At 46.5% G+C, this 18,484-nt stretch overlaps 1 protein-coding gene across 1 annotated transcript in view; it reads right to left on the reverse strand.

The window, feature by feature from the left end:
• LOC120986221 (adhesion G protein-coupled receptor E3-like) overlaps window positions 1–18,484 on the reverse strand; it is a 205,694-nt gene that overhangs the window by 57,148 nt on the left and 130,062 nt on the right. The window contains exon 11 of the mRNA XM_040414660.1: window positions 88–280. Coding sequence (XP_040270594.1) covers window positions 88–280 — 193 coding nt within the window. The remainder of the gene's footprint in view (window positions 1–87; window positions 281–18,484) is intronic.

The raw sequence follows: 18,484 nt of genomic DNA on the forward strand, positions 1-18,484 counted from the left end.
GCAGATCTGCGCACAACTGTATTATCTTTTTCCTCCTGCCCGAGTACAACACTGAATAATTGGTAGTGGAGTTATACATATACTAACCGAGCTGAGGTGTGATGATGGTTTGGTTCCTCGGTGCATCAATAAAAGACTTCATAACAAATATCTCCACATTTTTTAGAATGGTTGTAGTAGTTTTACCAATATTTGGGCTGTCAGGAGTTGACAAGGTATTGTACTCTTCGAGCATGTCACTGAGTATTTTTGTGCCATTTTCAAGTTGATTCTCAGCTTCCTATGAACGATGGAATGAAAAACAAAAAAAACAAGGGTTATTGAAGTAATTTCTGCAGCAGCTTTGGAGGTCAATATTGTGTAAGCGACAAAAGGCTCCCCCCCTCAAGAGGAACTAGTGAGTTCAAATACAAAGAAGGGGTAAAGACCTGAGGGTCATGGGTCCTTATACTCATCTATAAGGGTTCAAAAGAAACTAAATATCAGGCCTTCCTATCCCTGAATCGAGAGGAACTTTAGAAAGAAGCAACCCTTAGGAGGCAAATCCTTCTGTATATACCCACAAGAAGGACATGATTTTAATGATCATAATACTACAGTCTGACTCAAATATTAGAGCAAGGATCAGAATCAAGTAGAATTAGGATAAAATATATATACATACAGTGGATATAAAAAGTCTACACACCCCTGTTAAAATGTCAGGTTTCTGTGGTGTAATTTTTTTTTGACAAAGATAAGTAATTTCAGAACTTTTTCCACCTTTAATGTGACCTATAAACTGTACCACTCAATTGAAAAACAAACTGAAATCTTTTAGGTGGTGGGAAGAAAACAAAACAAACTAAAATAATGTGGTTGCATAAGTGTGCACACCCTCTTATAACTGGGGATGTAACTGTGTTCAGAATTAAGCAATCACATTCAAAATCATGTTAAATAGGAGTCAGCATGCACCTGCCATCATTTCAAGTGCCTCTGATTAACCCCAAATAAAATTCAGCAGCTCTAGTGTCACGGGGTTCCGAAGGTGCACTCGGTCCCCCATCGCCCGCAGACCTGTTGCTTAGCTTTGGGAATGAGGATCTGTGTTTGACCTCATTCCCAGGGCGGCTTTACTAGCTGGGTGGCTCCCTGCTCCTAAGTCTGCCTTGAGCGCCGAGCTGATCACTCGGTGCTCGACTGGTTGGTCTGTCGGTCATGTGACGCTGGCCACGTCACATGACCCTCACTCCCCACTATAAATACAGGCAGCCTGCTGGCTACAGGTTGCCTGTTAATTTCTAGGTACCTGGCTATCTGTTGGACTGCTGAATACTTACCTGATCCTGTTCCTTGACCATCCTTTTGCCTGATCCTCCTGTACTGCGCATCCGTCCTGGTATTGTGACCTCGGCTCCCACCTGACTACTCTCTTAGGACTCCTCTTGTACTTCTCTGCTCTCCTGGTATTTGACCCCGGCTTCTCCTGACCATTCTTTGCTTAATCCTTTGTACTTTGTAGCTTTCCTGGTATTGACTCGGTCCGTTCACGTCCTGTTGTTTGTCTGTCTGTCATCCCTGCACTTATTCCAAGTTAGGGATTGCCGTCCAGTTGTCCCCTGTCATTAGGACTCGCGAGACAAGTAGGCAGGGCCAGGGGTAAGGGTGGAGCGCAGTGGTCACTTCCCTCCCCCCCTGTGTGTGTGTGTACGTGACCGTTACAGATTAACAGGCCCAATAACCACTGTATTATGAATCCTCTGGTGACCCTGACTGACTATGTCTCTAATCTGACGCAGATGGTGCAGGAGTTAGGGGAAAAACTCAGCTCTTTTGAGTTAGGGCAAGGATCTTCCACTCCTCAGGCCTCCAGTCCGCATTTTGAGCCCCAGATTAAGCTCCCAGAAACCTTTTCTGGAGACCGGAAGAAGTTTCTCTCTTTTAAGGAGAGTTGCAAACTTTACTTCCGTTTGCGCCCCATGTCCTCTAAGCCCGAGAGTCAACGCGTGGGCATTATCATTTCCCGATTACAGGGTAATCCCCGGGACTGGGCGTTCTCTTTACCTGCTGGCGCCAGTTGTTTATATTCTGTGGAGGGGTTCTTTCAGGCCCTAGGTACCCTCTATGATGAACCAGACAGGGCTCTAGTAGCCGAGACGGCTCTAAAGGCACTGGTTCAGGGCAATTTACCAGCGGAGGATTATTGCACCCAATTCAGAAGGTGGTGTGTCCCCTCAGGATGGAACGAACCAGCCCTGAAGAGTCAGTTCAGGTCAGGTCTGTCTGATAAATTAAAGGATCTTCTGGTCAGTTATCAACTTCCAGAGACCTTAGAGGAGATGATGACCCTTGTTGTCCGACTTGACCGACGGGTTAGAGAGAGACGACAGGAACAACAGTTCTCTTCCCAGATGGTGGTCCAGCCAGAGGCCTATCCCAGAGACAATGCTGAGGTCTCCACCGAGGAACCCATGCAGGTTGGCATGACCCGAGGGAATCTTCGCCGCAGACGTGGAGAATGCTTTTACTGTGGAGATTCTGACCATTGGATCAACCAGTGTCCTAAGAAGGTCCTCTCTGTCAAGTCTCCTAAGGCAAGGCAACCTAAAGACCAGGTACACCCTGAATTTTCTAAATGTAAGCTTTCGGTACCTATTATGATTTCTCTGGGAGTAGATAAATGGCCGGGTAAGGCCTTTATTAATTCTGGGTCAGCGGCTAGCTTTATTGACTCTGAGTATGCTGTTAGATTGGGTATTCCTATGTTTGCCTTACCAACTCCTATCCATGTCATGGCTATTGATGCTACTCCTCTTATTGGTGGTACGGTGAGCTTATGTACCTCGGAGATTTCTCTAACCGTGGGTGTGTGCCACTCAGAGAGATGTTCGCTTCTAGTCCTGGAGAACCTACCTGCTGAGGTGGTACTAGGGTTGCCTTGGCTCCGACTACATAACCCCACTATAGATTGGTCCAATGGGGAGTTGGTGAGATGGGGGTCTAAGTGTGACTCGTGCCTGTCCGTGTTACAGGCTGGGGTCTCAGTAAAGTCTGATACTTTACCCTCTGTTGTTAGAGAATATTCTGATGTATTCTCATCACCAACCCCGGAGGTTCTACCCCCCCATAGACCTTATGATTGTACCATAGAGCTAGTAGAGGGGGCCAAGTTTCCTAAAGGACGAATTTATAATCTTTCTATGCCCGAACGCAAGGCCATGGAAGATTATATTAAGGAGAGCCTTGGTAAAGGGCATATTAGACCTTCTGTCTCTCCTATGGGGGCGGGGTTTTTCTTCGTTAAGAAAAAAGATGGTGGTCTTAGGCCATGTATCGATTACCGGAGATTAAATAAAATCACTGTCCAGAATAGATACTCCCTCCCATTGATTCCGGATTTATTTAACCAGGTCCTGGGGGCAACCTGGTTTTCCAAAATTGACCTGAAAGGGGCATACACTCTAATCCGAATCAAGGAGGGAGACGAATGGAAGACGGCGTTCAATACTCCGGTAGGACACTTTGAATATCAGGTGATGCCTTTTGGACTCAGCAATGCCCCAGCTGTGTTCCAAAACTTCATGAATGACATTCTTAGGGAGTTCTTAGGTAAATTTGTTATTGTCTATCTTGACGACATTTTGATATTCTCTCCTGACTTCGAATCCCATGTGTCTCATGTTAGACAAGTATTAGAGGTGTTGAGGGAGAATCAGCTATCCGCTAAACAAGAGAAATGTGTCTTTGGTGTGCAGGAGATTCTGTTTCTAGGGCATGTTCTGACTCCTCACGCCTTCAAGATGGATCCTGGTAAGGTACTAGCAATTAAGGAATGGGTAAGACCTTCATCCTTAAAGGCCTTACAACGGTTCTTAGGTTTCGCCAATTACTATCGTAAATTTATTATGAATTTTTCCGTAATTGCTAAACCGTTGACCGACCTTACTAAGAAAGGGGCGGATTTGGAGAATTGGTCTACTGAGGCCATTTCTTCATTTGAAAAATTAAAAAAGGCATTCAGTAGTGCTCCCATTCTGATCCAGCCTGATCAGGAGAAACCTTTTATTGTGGAGGTGGATGCGTCCGAGGACGGCGCAGGAGCAGTCCTTTCACAAGGTCCTGCTAGCCTCACTAATCTGAGACCATGTGCCTTCTTCTCCAGGAAATTCTCTCCCACGGAGAGAAACTACGACATAGGGAATAGGGAGCTGCTGGCCATTAAATGGGCATTTGAGGAGTGGAGGCATTTTCTGGAGGGGGCAAGGCATTGTGTAACTGTTGTCACTGACCATAAAAACCTTATGTTTCTCGAGTCTGCTAAGAGGTTGAATCCCCGTCAAGCCAGATGGGCTCTGTTTTTTACTCGTTTTGATTTTTCCATCACGTTCAGGCCGGGAAGTAAAAATGTGAAGACGGACGCATTGTCTCGGAGCTTCCAGGCTTTTCAACCTACTGAGGTACCACCTGAATCCATCCTACCAGCAAAAATCTTCTTAGCAGCTCTTAACCAGGATATCTCGGCTCGCATTAGGTCGGAACAACATCTGGCACCGGTATCCACCCCAACAGATAAGTTGTTTGTTCCCGTACAATTTCGTCTCCAGCTGTTGGGTGAGTGTCACGATTCTGCCTTTTGTGGACATCCGGGTGTTGAGGGCACTAAGGATCTGGTTTCCAGATCTTATTGGTGGCCCACTCTAACTAGGGATGTCAAGTCCTATGTGTCAGCCTGTGAGGTTTGTGCCAGGTCCAAGACACCTAGGACTCACCCTGCTGGTAACCTACGACCCCTACCCATTCCCAGTAGACCCTGGTCCCATATCTCGATGGACTTTATAACTGACCTACCGCTGGCGGAGGGTAAGACTGTAGTGTGGGTAGTGGTGGATAGGTTTAGCAAGATGGTCCATTTCATTCCCCTGTCTAAACTCCCGAATGCCAAAACCCTGGCGTCTATTTTTGTGAAAGAAATTGTTCGATTGCATGGTATCCCGGAAAATATTGTTTCTGACAGGGGTGTGCAGTTTGTGTCCAAATTCTGGAGGGCCTTCTGTCAAAAATGTAAAATTTCATTGTCTTTTTCCTCTGCCTACCACCCTGAGAGTAATGGGCAGACTGAACGCCTTAATCAGTCTGTCGAACAATTCTTGAAGTCGTATGTTGCTGATGACCAGCAATTATGGGTGAAATTTCTTCCATTGGCTGAATTTGCTTTGAATAACCGTGTCAATTCTTCCGCTGGGGTCTCCCCTTTCTTTTGTAACCATGGGTTTCATCCCCGTTTTCATTCTGGGTCGTCCGTCTCATCCTCTAACCCTGAAGCGGATAAACTCTCCTCCGAACTGTGCACAGTTTGGGCCCGGGTTCAATCGAACCTAGAAAAGGCTCAATGTTCTCAGAAACTCAAGGCTGATAGGAGACGTTCAAGGGGGGTAAACTTTCAGGTTGGGGATAAAGTATGGTTGTCCTCCAAGAATCTATCTCTCAAGGTAACTTCTAAAAAATTTGCTCCTCGTTTTATTGGACCATATAAGATCACGGAAGTGATTAACCCGGTAACTTTTAGGTTGGAGCTGCCCGAGTCATTCCACATTCATAATGTGTTCCATAAATCTCTGCTTAAAAAATATTTTGAACCGGTAGTACCATCAAAAGCCTCGCCTCCGCCGGTTCTTGTTAATGATGCTGTCGAGTATGTGGTGTCTAAAATAGTGGATGTCCGGAATGTGCATAATTCCTTGCAGTACCTGATTCACTGGAAGGGGTATGGACCTGAAGAGAGATCTTGGGTACCTGCCAGGGAGGTTCATGCTCCTAGACTTGTTCGTAAATTTCATTTAGAACACCCTGAAAAGCCATCGCCTGAAGTCTTGGGTCCGGTGGCCCCTCGTAAAAGGGGGGGTACTGTTACGGGGTTCCGAAGGTGCACTCGGTCCCCCATCGCCCGCAGACCTGTTGCTTAGCTTTGGGAATGAGGATCTGTGTTTGACCTCATTCCCAGGGCGGCTTTACTAGCTGGGTGGCTCCCTGCTCCTAAGTCTGCCTTGAGCGCCGAGCTGATCACTCGGTGCTCGACTGGTTGGTCTGTCGGTCATGTGACGCTGGCCACGTCACATGACCCTCACTCCCCACTATAAATACAGGCAGCCTGCTGGCTACAGGTTGCCTGTTAATTTCTAGGTTCCTGGCTATCTGTTGGACTGCTGAATACTTACCTGATCCTGTTCCTTGACCATCCTTTTGCCTGATCCTCCTGTACTGCGCATCCGTCCTGGTATTGTGACCTCGGCTCCCACCTGACTACTCTCTTAGGACTCCTCTTGTACTTCTCTGCTCTCCTGGTATTTGACCCCGGCTTCTCCTGACCATTCTTTGCTTAATCCTTTGTACTTTGTAGCTTGCCTGGTATTGACTCGGTCCGTTCACGTCCTGTTGTTTGTCTGTCTGTCATCCCTGCACTTATTCCAAGTTAGGGATTGCCGTCCAGTTGTCCCCTGTCATTAGGACTCGCGAGGCAAGTCGGCAGGGCCAGGGGTAAGGGTGGAGCGCAGTGGTCACTTCCCTCCCCCCCTGTGTGTGTGTGTACGTGACCGTTACATCTAGTTGGTCTTTCCTGAAATTTTCTTAGTCTTATCCCACAGCAAAAGCCATGGTCCACAGAGAGCTTCCAAAGCATCAGAGGGATCTCATTGTTAAAAGGCATGTCAGGAGAAGGGTACAAAAGAATTTCCAAGGCATTAGATATACCATGGAACACAGTGAAGACAGATATCATCAAGTGCAGAAAAGAACTGGACGTCCCTCCAAAATTGATGAAAAGACGAGAAGAAAACTGGTCTGGGAGGCTACCAAGAGGCCTACAGCAACATTAAAGGAGCTGCAGGAATATCTGGCAAGTACTGGCTGTGTGGTACATGTGACAACATTCTCCCGTATTCTTCATATGTCTGGGCTATGGGGTAGAGTGGCAAGATGAAAGCCTTTTCTTATGAAGAAAAACATCCAAGCCAGGCTACATTTTGCAAAAACATATCTGAAGTCTCCCAAAAGCATGTGGGAAAAGGTGTTCTAGTCTGATGAAACCAAGGTTGAACTTTATGGCCATAATTCCAAAAGATATGTTTGGTGCAAAAACAACACTGCACATCACCAAATAAAACACCATACCCACAGTGAAACATGGTGGTGGCAGCATCATGCTTTGGGGCTGTTTTTCTTCAGCTGGAACTGGGGCCTTAGTTAAGCTAGAGGGAATTATGAACAGTTCCAAATACCAGTCAATATTGGCCCAAACCCTTCAAGCTTCTGCTAGAAAGCTGAACATGAAGAGGAACTTCATCTTTCAGCATGACAACGACCCAAAGCATACATCCAAATCAACAAAGGAATGGCTTCACCAGAAGAAGATTAAAGTTTTGGAATGGCCCAGCCAGAGCCCAGACCTGAATCCGATTGAAAATCTGTGGGGTGATCTGAAGAGGGCTTTGCACAGAAGATGCCCTCGCAATCTGACAGATTTGGAGTGTTTTTGCAAAGAAGAGTGGGCAAATCTTGCCAAGTCAACATGTTCCATGCTCATAATAAAATCAAAAGGTGCTTCAACAAAGTATTAGTTTAAGGGTGAGCACACTTATGCAACCATATTATTTATTTTTATATTTTTTTCTTCCCTCCACCTAAAAGATTTCAGTTTGTTTTTCAATTGAGTTGTACAGTTTATAGGTCACATTAAAGGTGGAAAAAGTTCTGAAATGATTTATCTTTGGGTCATTTTTTTACATCACAGAAACCTGACATTTTAACAGGGGTGTGTAGACTTTTTATATCCACTGTAGTTGCCAACAGTCCCAAATTTGTAGGGATGGTCCCTAATTTTCATAAACAGACTTGGCAAATTCAGGCTGTCCCAGGATAAAAAAAATCTGTGGGGATTACTGTATATACTCGAGTATAAGCCGACCCGAATATAAGCCGAGGCCCCTAATTTTACCCCCAAAAAATGGGAAAAATTATTGAGTATAAGACTAGGGTGGGAAATGCAGCAGCTACTGGTAAATTTCAAAAATAAAAATAGATACCAATAAAATTACATTAATTGAGGCATCAGTAGGTTAAAGGTTTTTGAATATTTATTTCAAAGAAAAACAATATGGTAGTCAGACTCCCATCAACTGGGCATTTATTTATTTATTTTAATTTTTATTTATATTTATCAGATTGTTTATTTATTTATTTTTGTGTCCCCCCCCCCCCTCCCTACTTCATACTTGGCCAGGGAGGGTGGGCTGTCCAGGGGAAGGGGGGGATGTCCAGGGGGAGGGGGGGCTGTCCGTGTGGAGGGGAGGCTGTGCAGGGGCCGGTACTTACTGCTGGTGTAAATCTCGCGGTCTGCTCCCAGTGTAAATCTCGCGGCCCGCGTGTCTCGCAAGATTTACACTGGGAGCTTAACAGAGGTGCCGCGCGGACATGCTGGGAGCTGACCGGAGCAGCTATAAAGGTAAGTAACATCTTCTCTGGCCCCCAACATGTCATGGTCTGTATTATGGCAATGTAAGTTGCCATAATACAGACCTAGACTCGAGTATAAGACGAGGGGGCTTTTTGAGCACAAAAATATGTGCCAAAAAACTCGTCTTATACTCGAGTATATACGGTATCTAACCCCTGCACATTAGTGGGGGCATCAGTTGAGATTGGTTGCACTCCTGGGATGGGGCTTACATGCCCCAAATTTACTAGCTATAATGTTGGTAAATATGTATATGTTATACTGAAAATATTCAGCCAATGGTAGATGCCAGTGCTTAGGAGGGGGCATAACAAAGGCCTACAGGGCAAAATCTGTAACAGGGCCACCACCTACTATATACCAGTTATTATTCTAATGTCTTCGTATGTGGCGGGGGATCATTGCGTGAATTTTTGGGAAACAGATTACAAAATTATGTGTGTGTGTGCTTCCCATGGAGGTCAGGCTGAAGGGAATATATGAAGGGGTTTGGAGGGAGAACTAACAAAATAACATCATACAAAAAGCATAGTTAGATGATAGATGGGATGAATAACGTGGTCCACAACCAATTCATCTTATTTGGAGTGCTGCATCATCTGTTGTTCATAGATAGATAGATAGATAGATAGATAGATAGATAGATAGATAGATATGCAGTGTCACCACTACCACGGCAGTGGTGTACTGCTTAAAGGGTTAAAAATGTGTATTATGCATTATGTGCATTATGTTTGTGACCTGCACAAGGAGTTAACAGGCCATAGTTACCATTGCTAGGTGGGGCTGTTTCACCCTCCCCATGGGAAGGAGTAAGTTGGTTGGGGGTGAGGTAGTGGGGTGTGTGGAAGCAGGGAGCAGCCTTGGGAAGCAACCGGCCAGAGGAGCAGAGAATATGGGGAGAAAGCTATAAAACCAGTTTATGAGAGAAGAAAGAGCGAAATTTATTTCTGTAGAAGATACCAGTGTTGAGAGTGCAAAATTGCGATTGTTTAAAACAATTATTGACTCCACAGCTGATTTATCCAGAAGACAAAAGGCTTCAGGAGCCTGGACATACTATAGAGGCAGACTGGAGATCTGCTAAGGCCCACATTCAGCAGGGGACATTGTGGATCCACTTATGGGCATAGAGAAAAAGTGAGATACATAAGAAAGCTTCAAGTAAAGCGTGCACTCCTATTTCTGGATACTAAAGCTAGAGAGAAAAATGCAGTGTGAGGAAGATAGCTGTAGAGAAAGACCTTGGCCTACTAACTACCTTTACAGCTGTGAGAAATGTAAGATCTGTAACACTGCAAAACTGTGGAAGATCGGTCAGTCCATGCCAAGTCTGAGCTGTAACTGATGTGCCCGAACTTCACTTGCAATTAAATATCCGTTCATCTGTTAAACCTGCCTCATCATTGCCTCACACATCAACTGTACCTTGCACATCAGAATTCAACACCATCAAGGGCACCACAAACCACTTTGAGGCAGGAGAAACCCAAACCCAGGGAGTGCCCCAAAAGGGTAGAAAAGATGCACTTTTACCAGCACTGCACGGCCCAGGGGAGCGTCAGAGTGACTACTAACAACATTATTGCTGCAAACACTCCTATCCTCCCCTCTCTTCTTGGCTCTCTCAAGATAGATAGACAGACAGACAGAAAGATAGAGCTGTATAACTAGGTGCTATCATTCCAGGACTTCCAGGTTGGTGTCCTATTGAAATACAGTATGTACAGTACTTCAAAAATGTGGCAGCACTTAAATGAAAAAGTGTACAGTGCTTTACTGGCTCATGTCTTTCTCTGCGCCCCAAAAGGAAGGGATGAAACTTCACATGAGTGAATAGTATCTATGATATCTCAGGCGGCACTTGGCCCCCTCCGGGCAAACTTTACTTTCCTTTCCATTGGAAGGAGGACTCCTTGTGATACTTGGGTGTGGACCTTACCCCCCATTACACAGACCTCTACAGAATTAATTTCCCATGTATATATAAAGCAATTAGAGATCTCCTTGCCAAATGGCAAACACTTCCATTATCCTTCCTAGCTCACATTGCGGCGGTAAAGATGACAATCTTACCTAAGATCCTGTACCTGTTTGAGACCTTACCCGTTCCAGTCCCCCTCAGAGATTTGAGACCCGTTCAGTCCCAGCTCCTCCGATTTATATGGGCTGAGAGACGCCATAGAATCCCTCGGTCAGTACTCCTGTCTAGAAAGTCTCAGTTTGGTCTGGGAATACCAGACCTGATCAAATATTATTGGGCAGCTCAGTTACGCTGCATCACAGCTTGGGCATCTCTGCAACCTTATTCTATCTGTATGCAGAAAGAGAGACTCTGGCAGGCTCCTATACACCATAATTCTCTGCTATGGTCTAGCCCATATAGTACGTCATCAACTAGGGAACACTAAATCTGTATGGCGGACCTGTAGTATTAGGTTCCCTCTGGTCTCCCGCCACTCTTCCATGACCTCCTTTCTATATCATCCACTACTACCAGCGAGTCTCACCACTTCAGCGACAAGACTGTGGTTTCAGCACGGCGTCTTTCACTATGTAGACCCATTCACTAGGGACCTATTACCCTTTTCAGCTATTCAGAACAAATATAGCCTTCCCTCTTCGACCAATTACTTCTACATTCAGATTAGACACTTTGCCCAATCTATCTTCTTGGGGTTCAATGTCTCCCTCCCGACGGCATTTGAAGGCCTTTGTAGAAGAGGGGTGCATATGAAGGGGCTAATATCTGAGCTATACTCCATTTTGCTGACCCCCTTCCCGAAACGGATTCATAGACACTCTTACATGGTCCGATGGGAGGAATACTTAGGGAGAGCTCTACCAGACGCACTGTGGCGCCTTATATGGAGGAGAGCAGCGAAATCCTCAATGTCAGTTCTCTGCCAAGAGAACCAGTATAAGATCCTGATGTACTGGTACCATACTCCTGATCTCCTCCATAGAATGAACACGGCAGTTGCGAAGGTCTGTTGGAGATGCGGGACACCTGGGGGTACACTACACCATATTTTTTGGGACTGCCCCTTAATACGCACCGTCTGGACCAGAGTCAGCACTCTCTTGAGTGATATTTTTGCCTGCAGTATACCACCTGACCCCATATCCTTCCTACTTAATATCACACCAGCACATATAAGGAAACATTCACTTAAACTGTTAATACAAGTATTGACTGCAGCCCGCTGCCTTATTGCCCGCTTCTGGAAACGATTTGACCCCCCAAAAGTCTCCGGCCTATATGCCAGAGTGACGGAAATCCGGACCCTGGAATACACGACTGCAATGTTCCAGGACAAAATAGATCTATTTCATGCTATTTGGGAAGTTTTGGACAATTACTGGGCTACTAGGCAACCCTGAGATGAGCCCAAGAGAATAATGTAATCCCCCCTCCCTCCTCTTGATGTGTCATTGTCTGTATTGTCTAAATCTTTCTTTACTTTGTTGTTAAAGTGTTGTTCAAATAGGCTTCAGCATAGATCACACCCACCCTAATAATAGATTTATGTAGCTACTTCCTCAGGAACGTTCTTTATACGGTGGGACGCCGTTGATAATTTGATAATTTTTTTTCAAATATCTATTCTTTTCAAAGAAATGAGTACGACAAGACGCTGGATTTTCATGTAACCTTTATTGGTTTTTGTCTGATTTACATTGCACATAACACGTGATGTTATAGTATATGTTCCCTTGTCGAATATGTCGTGTATTTTGCCTTGTTCACTTTACCTTGTACAATTGTGCATACAGATGAAACTGATTTGTATTGTTGTATTTAAATAAAAATAGAATTACAAAAAAAAGAAAAAAAAGAATAGTATCTATCGTATGTATTGCCACAAGACGAGGAGGATCAGAACGGAGGATGAGAGTGGTAGTGGCTCTAGCTGCAACAGTTATTCACATAAATCACAGTGGCAGTCCTAAACTCTTCCTAGTGTCTGGCAGTGACAGGAGGGAATACCGTTTCTTACCTGGGGGCACACAGTAATGTTGGGGCTCTTGACTAATTGTAGTTGGGGTGACCTTGGTGCTATGACTTTTGTAGGGGTGCAAGGCAGGAGATGTAGGTACTGTGGCTGGTGAATAAACTAGTCTCTCTTTACTAAAGTGCAAAATTCGAGTTGTACATCCAATGGTATCAAAACATAGTTCTAACAATTGACAGTGCAAATCTTCCTCAATAGCAATGTATGGATATGAGCAATTATGGGGGTTTTAGTACTCCTCTCTTTCTGTTGAATCTAAGGCTGCCAATATTATTCTTGAAAAACTTGTCTCTAATTCCCAGGCTGAGGGGTACAGGATTAAGGTATGACTGGCCGAACTGTGTCAAAGTGCAGAAGGGTGTATTAGCAATGTCCCTCTCACTGCAGTAAAGTCTCTATTAGGCTTATACAGTGAATACCTTACTGACTGACTACAATACTTGGCCATGCAGATTCTGGACCTTCTAGTTCTTTCTATGTCCAGAGTACTGTAGCAATGGCTTTCTTAATGCAAATATTTCAGAGATTGTGATTCCCTGGGACTCAGGCCTAGTTTTTCCAAGAAGTTAACACAAGTAGCTCGTCTCTTTTCCTCTGCTAGCACTAGCGTGTACTAGGGGCAGACCTAAGTCCATCTCCTAACCTACTCCAAGAGCAAAGTCAGGATTGTTAACCCTGACTGATCCATACAAAACTATATGGGTAAAATCTAGAGTTGAGCGGACACCTGGATGTTCGGGTTCGACGGGTTCGGCCGAACTTCACAAAAAAGTTTGAGTTCGGGACCCGAACTTGACCCTGAACTCGAACCCCATTGAAGTCAATGGGGGCCCGAACTTTGGAGCACTAAAATGGCTCTAAAAAAAGTAATGGAAAGGGCTAGAGGCCTGCAAATGGCAGCAAAATGTGGTTAAGAGCATGGCAAGTGCTCTGCAAACAAATGTGGATAGGTAAATGACTTAAAATAACATAAAATACATAAAAATAAAAAATAATAATCTTGATCTAGAAGGACGAGGTCCATATGGAGTAGGAGGTTGAGGAGGCAGTAAATGTGGCGGTGTAGGTGGAAGCGGCGGTGGAGGAGGAGGAGGTAGCCAACACTGGTTTTTGGTTTTAATTTATTATTTTATTTTTTGTTTAAATTAGGAGGACGAGGTCCATATGGAGTAGGAGGTTGAGGAGGCAGTGAATGTGGCGGTGTAGGTGGAAGCGGCGGTGGAGGAGGAGGAGGAGGTAGCCAACACTGGTTTTTGGTTTTAATTTATTATTTTATTTTTTGTTTAAATTAGGGTACACCACAAAGCATTGGGAAATATAACCTGTGATAACCCCCTCTAGCCGTGCTAAACAAACGTTCAGACAATGCACTGGCTGCAGGGCAGGTCAGCACCTCCAAGGCGTAAAGGGCAAGCTCATGCCATGTGCCAAATTTGGAGACCCAGAAGTTGAAGGGGGCAGACCCATCAGTCAGTACGTGTAGGCGTGTGCACACATACTGCTCCACCATGTTGCTGAAATGCTGCCTCCTGCTAAGACGTTCCACATTTCGGCCATGCTAACCCTGCCTTCTGAGGTGCTGGTGGTACCCCAGCTTCTTTGGCGACCTCTTCCTCCTCCTCTGCCTTCACCTTGTGCTTCCACTGTGCCCCCGCTGTCAGGTGGGAATGCCATCAGCAGGTTGTCTACCAGCGTGCGCTTGTACTCGCGCATCTTACGATCACGCTCCAGTTAGTGAATTAAGGATGGTACGTTGTCCTTGTAACGGGGATCCAGCAGCGTGGCCACCCAGTAATCAGCACAAGTTAGAATGTGAGCAACTCGGCGGTCATTGCGGAGACACTGCAGCATGTAATCGCTCATGTGTGCCAAGCTGCCCAGAGGCAACGAAAAGCTGTCCTCTGTGGGAGGTGTATCGTCTGTGTCCTCTGTATCCCCCCAGCCACGCACCAGTGAAGGCCATGAGCTGGTTTGGGTGCCACCCTGTTGTGAACACGGTTCCTCCTCCTCCATCTCCTCCTCCTCATCCTCCACCTCATCATCCTCCAGAACTGTGACCTGGCTGGACAATTGTGTACCTGGCGTTTGTGGGTGCAGGAACCCACCCTCGGAGCCACTTGTGAATGACTGGCCTGAAACCCTATGAAATGATCCCTCTTCCTCCTCCAACTCCTGTGCCACATCCTCTTCCATCATCGCCCGAAGCATTTTTTCAAGGAGGCATATAGGTGGGATAGTAACGCTGAGAACGACGTCATCGACACTGGCCATGTTGGTGGAGTACTCGAAACAGCGCAACAAGGCACAAAGGTCTCGCATGGAGGCCCAGTCATTGGTGGTGAAGTGGTGCTGTTCCGCAGAGAGACTCACCCGTGCGTGCTGCAGCTGAAACTCCACTATCGCCTGCTGCAGCTCGCACAGTCTGACCAGCATGTGCAAGATGGAGTTCCACCTTGTGGGCACGTTGTATATGAGGCGGTGAGCGGAAAGGCCGAAGTTACGCTGCAACGCTGACAGGCGAGCAGCAGCAGGGTGAGAACGCTGAAAGCATGCACAGATGGCCGGCACTTTCTGCAGCAGCTCTGACATATCGGGGACATTTTTAAGGAACCTCTGCACCACCAAATTCAGCACATGGGCCAGGCAAGGGATGTGCGGCAAACCGGCTAGTTCCAGAGCTGCAACGAGATTTCGCCCATTATCGCACACCACCAGGCCGGGCTTGAGGCTCACTGGCACCAACCACTCATTGGTCTGTTGTTCCATGCCCGTCCACAGCTCCGGCGCGGTGTGTGGTTTGTCCCCCAAACAGATAAGTTTTAAAACTGCCTGCTATCGTTCACCCCTGGCTGTGCTGAAGTTGGTGGTGAAGGTGTTATGCTGAACGGATGAGGAGGCAGTAGAGGATGAGGAAGCGGAGTAGGAGGAGGAAGCAACAGGAGGCAAAGAGAAGCGCAGTGGTGCAAGCATATGCGCCAAACTGCTATCCGCCTCAGGTCCAGCCGCCACTGCATTTACCCAGTGTGCTGTTCGGGAGATATACGTAATGTCCCTGACCGTGCTTACTGGTCCATGTATCCGTAGTTAGGTGGACCTTGTCACAGATAGCGTTGCACACCTGATTTTGTCCCCCACTTGGTTGTGCAGGGAAGGGATGGCTCGCTGTCGCGACCGCTATCCCAGCAGCAGTCGTGTCGCACCAGACGAAGGGGAAGGGGGACCCTTATCTACGGATGAGAAATAGAATGGCCACCCCTGACTAACCCTAAGCTGGCACCTGTCTGCCCTGATAACCTAGACGGGGTGTGAACCTGTGCGGCGAGCAGGATGCCTAAACCCTCAGTCGCCCTAACAAGACTGGACTGGGGAAAGGCCGATGGGAGCGCTAGTCACCATCACTCACGTCTAGGAAAACAACAGGGGAAGACAGCAACAAACAAACAACAGCAAAGATAGACTTATCCAGTCACGAGCAGAGAAGGCGATCCCAAACACGACAGTCCACGCCGGACAAGAGCTCCACAGCAACACCATCAAACGATCTCCTTCAAAGGTCAGAGTAGCACTGGAAGTAAGGACTATATCTGGCAATGACTGCAAGTAAAACTGAAACTAATATAGTATCTGGGAGTGGCAGACAGGACTCACCTGAGAAGGATGCCTACAAACTCCCAGTCAGGACAAAAAGGTTCACAAGGCAAAACCTGGATGACATACCCTGAACCACGGAGCAAACTCACAAGCTATCGCGAGTAGCAAGTCGCTGCGACCTTCTCCTCCCAGACCTGTCTGGATCAGTCACAGTCATGACAGTACCCCCCTTTCTACGAGGGGCCCCCGGACCCTCAAGACCAGGCCTCTCCGGATGGGAATAATGAAAAGCCCGAATGAGTCTGTCCGCTTTTATCTCTGATGCTGGAACCCACATTCTCTCTTCGGAACCATAACCTTTCCAGTGCACCAGGTACTGAAGAGAGCGGCGAACATATCGTGAATCAACAATCTTTTCTACCTGAAACTCAAGACTGCCATCAACAACCACCGGTGGAGGCGGTAGCGGCAATGGTTCAGGAGGTTCTACATATCTCTTAAGCAGAGACCTGTGGAAGACATTTTGGATCCTTAGAGTCTGAGGTAGCTCCAGACGAAAAGCCACCGGGTTAATGATCTTAATTACCCTATAAGGACCAATAAATCTCGGACCTAATTTCCATGAGGGAACCTTCAACTTGATATTTCTGGTAGACAACCACACCAAGTCATTCACCCCAAGGTCCGGACCTTCAGAGCGCTTCCTATCAGCCACACGTTTGTATCTACCACCCATTCTCTTCAAACTTTCTTGCACACTCTGCCACACTGAAGAAAGTGAAGACGCAAATCGTTCCTCCTCGGGAATCCCAGACGGCCCCCCCTCACTAAATGTACAAAACTGAGGATGGAAACCATACGCACCAAAAAATGGTGACTTATCGGTAGATTCTTGACGACGATTATTAATGGCAAACTCGGCTAACGGTAAATAAGATGACCATTCCTCCTGATTTTCGGAAACAAAGCATCTCAAATATGTCTCTAGGTTTTGATTGGTACGTTCAGTCTGACCATTGGACTGTGGATGGAAAGATGAAGAAAACGACAGATGAACCCCTAAACGAGAACAAAAAGCTTTCCAAAATTTAGAAACAAATTGGGTACCACGATCCGAAACAATATCGGAAGGGACCCCGTGAAGCTTCACAATGTGGTCAATAAAAACCTGAGCCAGTGTGTTAGCATTAGGCAATGCGGCAAGAGCAATAAAGTGCACCATTTTACTGAATCTGTCAACAACTACAAGAATAACAGTCTTCCCCGCTGATACTGGTAGATCCGTAATGAAATCCATTGATAGGTGCGTCCAAGGCCTGTTGGGAATGGCCAGAGGTAAAAGACGCCCTGCCGGACGAGTATGATCTACCTTAGAACGAGCACAGGTAGCACATGCAGACACAAAATTCAACACCTCCTGGCGCCATTTAGGCCACCAGAACCGACGAGACACTAACTCAGAGGTTGCCCTACTACCTGGGTGTCCTGCCAGTGTGGAGTTATGGTGTTCTTTTAGTATCTCCAGTCGTAAATTTTCTGGCACAAACAGTTTACCCGAGGGGCAGGAGGCCGGGGCGTCCCCCTGAGCTTCCAACACCCTCCCCTCCAAACCTGAGTGTAATGCAGAGACCACCACCCCCTTTTGCAAAATGGTGTCACTACCAGAGCTTTGGGACGTTCTCACAGCTCTGTTTCTCCACCCCTGTGATGATGTCACTACTAGAGCTGGGAGGAGTTCTCACTGCTCTGTTTACTTTTGGTTTCCTTCCTCCCAGCTGTTCCTCATGCGTTTGATTTCCCTCTCTTTATATCACCCCTCCTCCTTTTGTAGGGCGTGGATTATAGTTCTCATTTCAGTTGTAGCTCTTGCTTTAGTATCTTCACTTGTAGCTATCAGTTCACTGGACCTGTGTTCTGCTGCAGCAAGCACTCCGGATATTGCCAGCTGTCCTTGGATCCGTCTTCTCTGCGGCTGCAACACCTTCAGCTAAGTGTACAGACATTGTTGTGTACCTGATTATTTTCTGACTGGATCTGAGGTGGCCACGGTTCCCTCCATATACTGAGTAGGGCACCGGTGGCCGTGCCCCTTCCACTATTGTAGGGGTTACAGTGGTCATCAGTCTTAGGCACGTGGGCATGCCTCGTTCCGCCATTTGGATCCGGGCATGTGCTTTAGCAGCATAGGGAGAGCTTTGAGGGTCGGACAGGGGTCACCCTTTATCCTCCCTAGTTTGGGTCCGGTCAGTAGCTCTTTTACTGTGTATACTATTGTTGCTCACATACAGCCGTGACATTATAATCCACCAAAACCGTCCTTTTTTGACATGGATCCGCTTTCTGGCCTGGTTGACCGCATGCAGGGTCTTTCTTTGGAAGTAGCGGA

Source organism: Bufo bufo, chromosome 1 (assembly GCF_905171765.1).
Source record: "Bufo bufo chromosome 1, aBufBuf1.1, whole genome shotgun sequence".
Classification (NCBI taxonomy): Eukaryota; Metazoa; Chordata; class Amphibia; order Anura; family Bufonidae; genus Bufo; species Bufo bufo.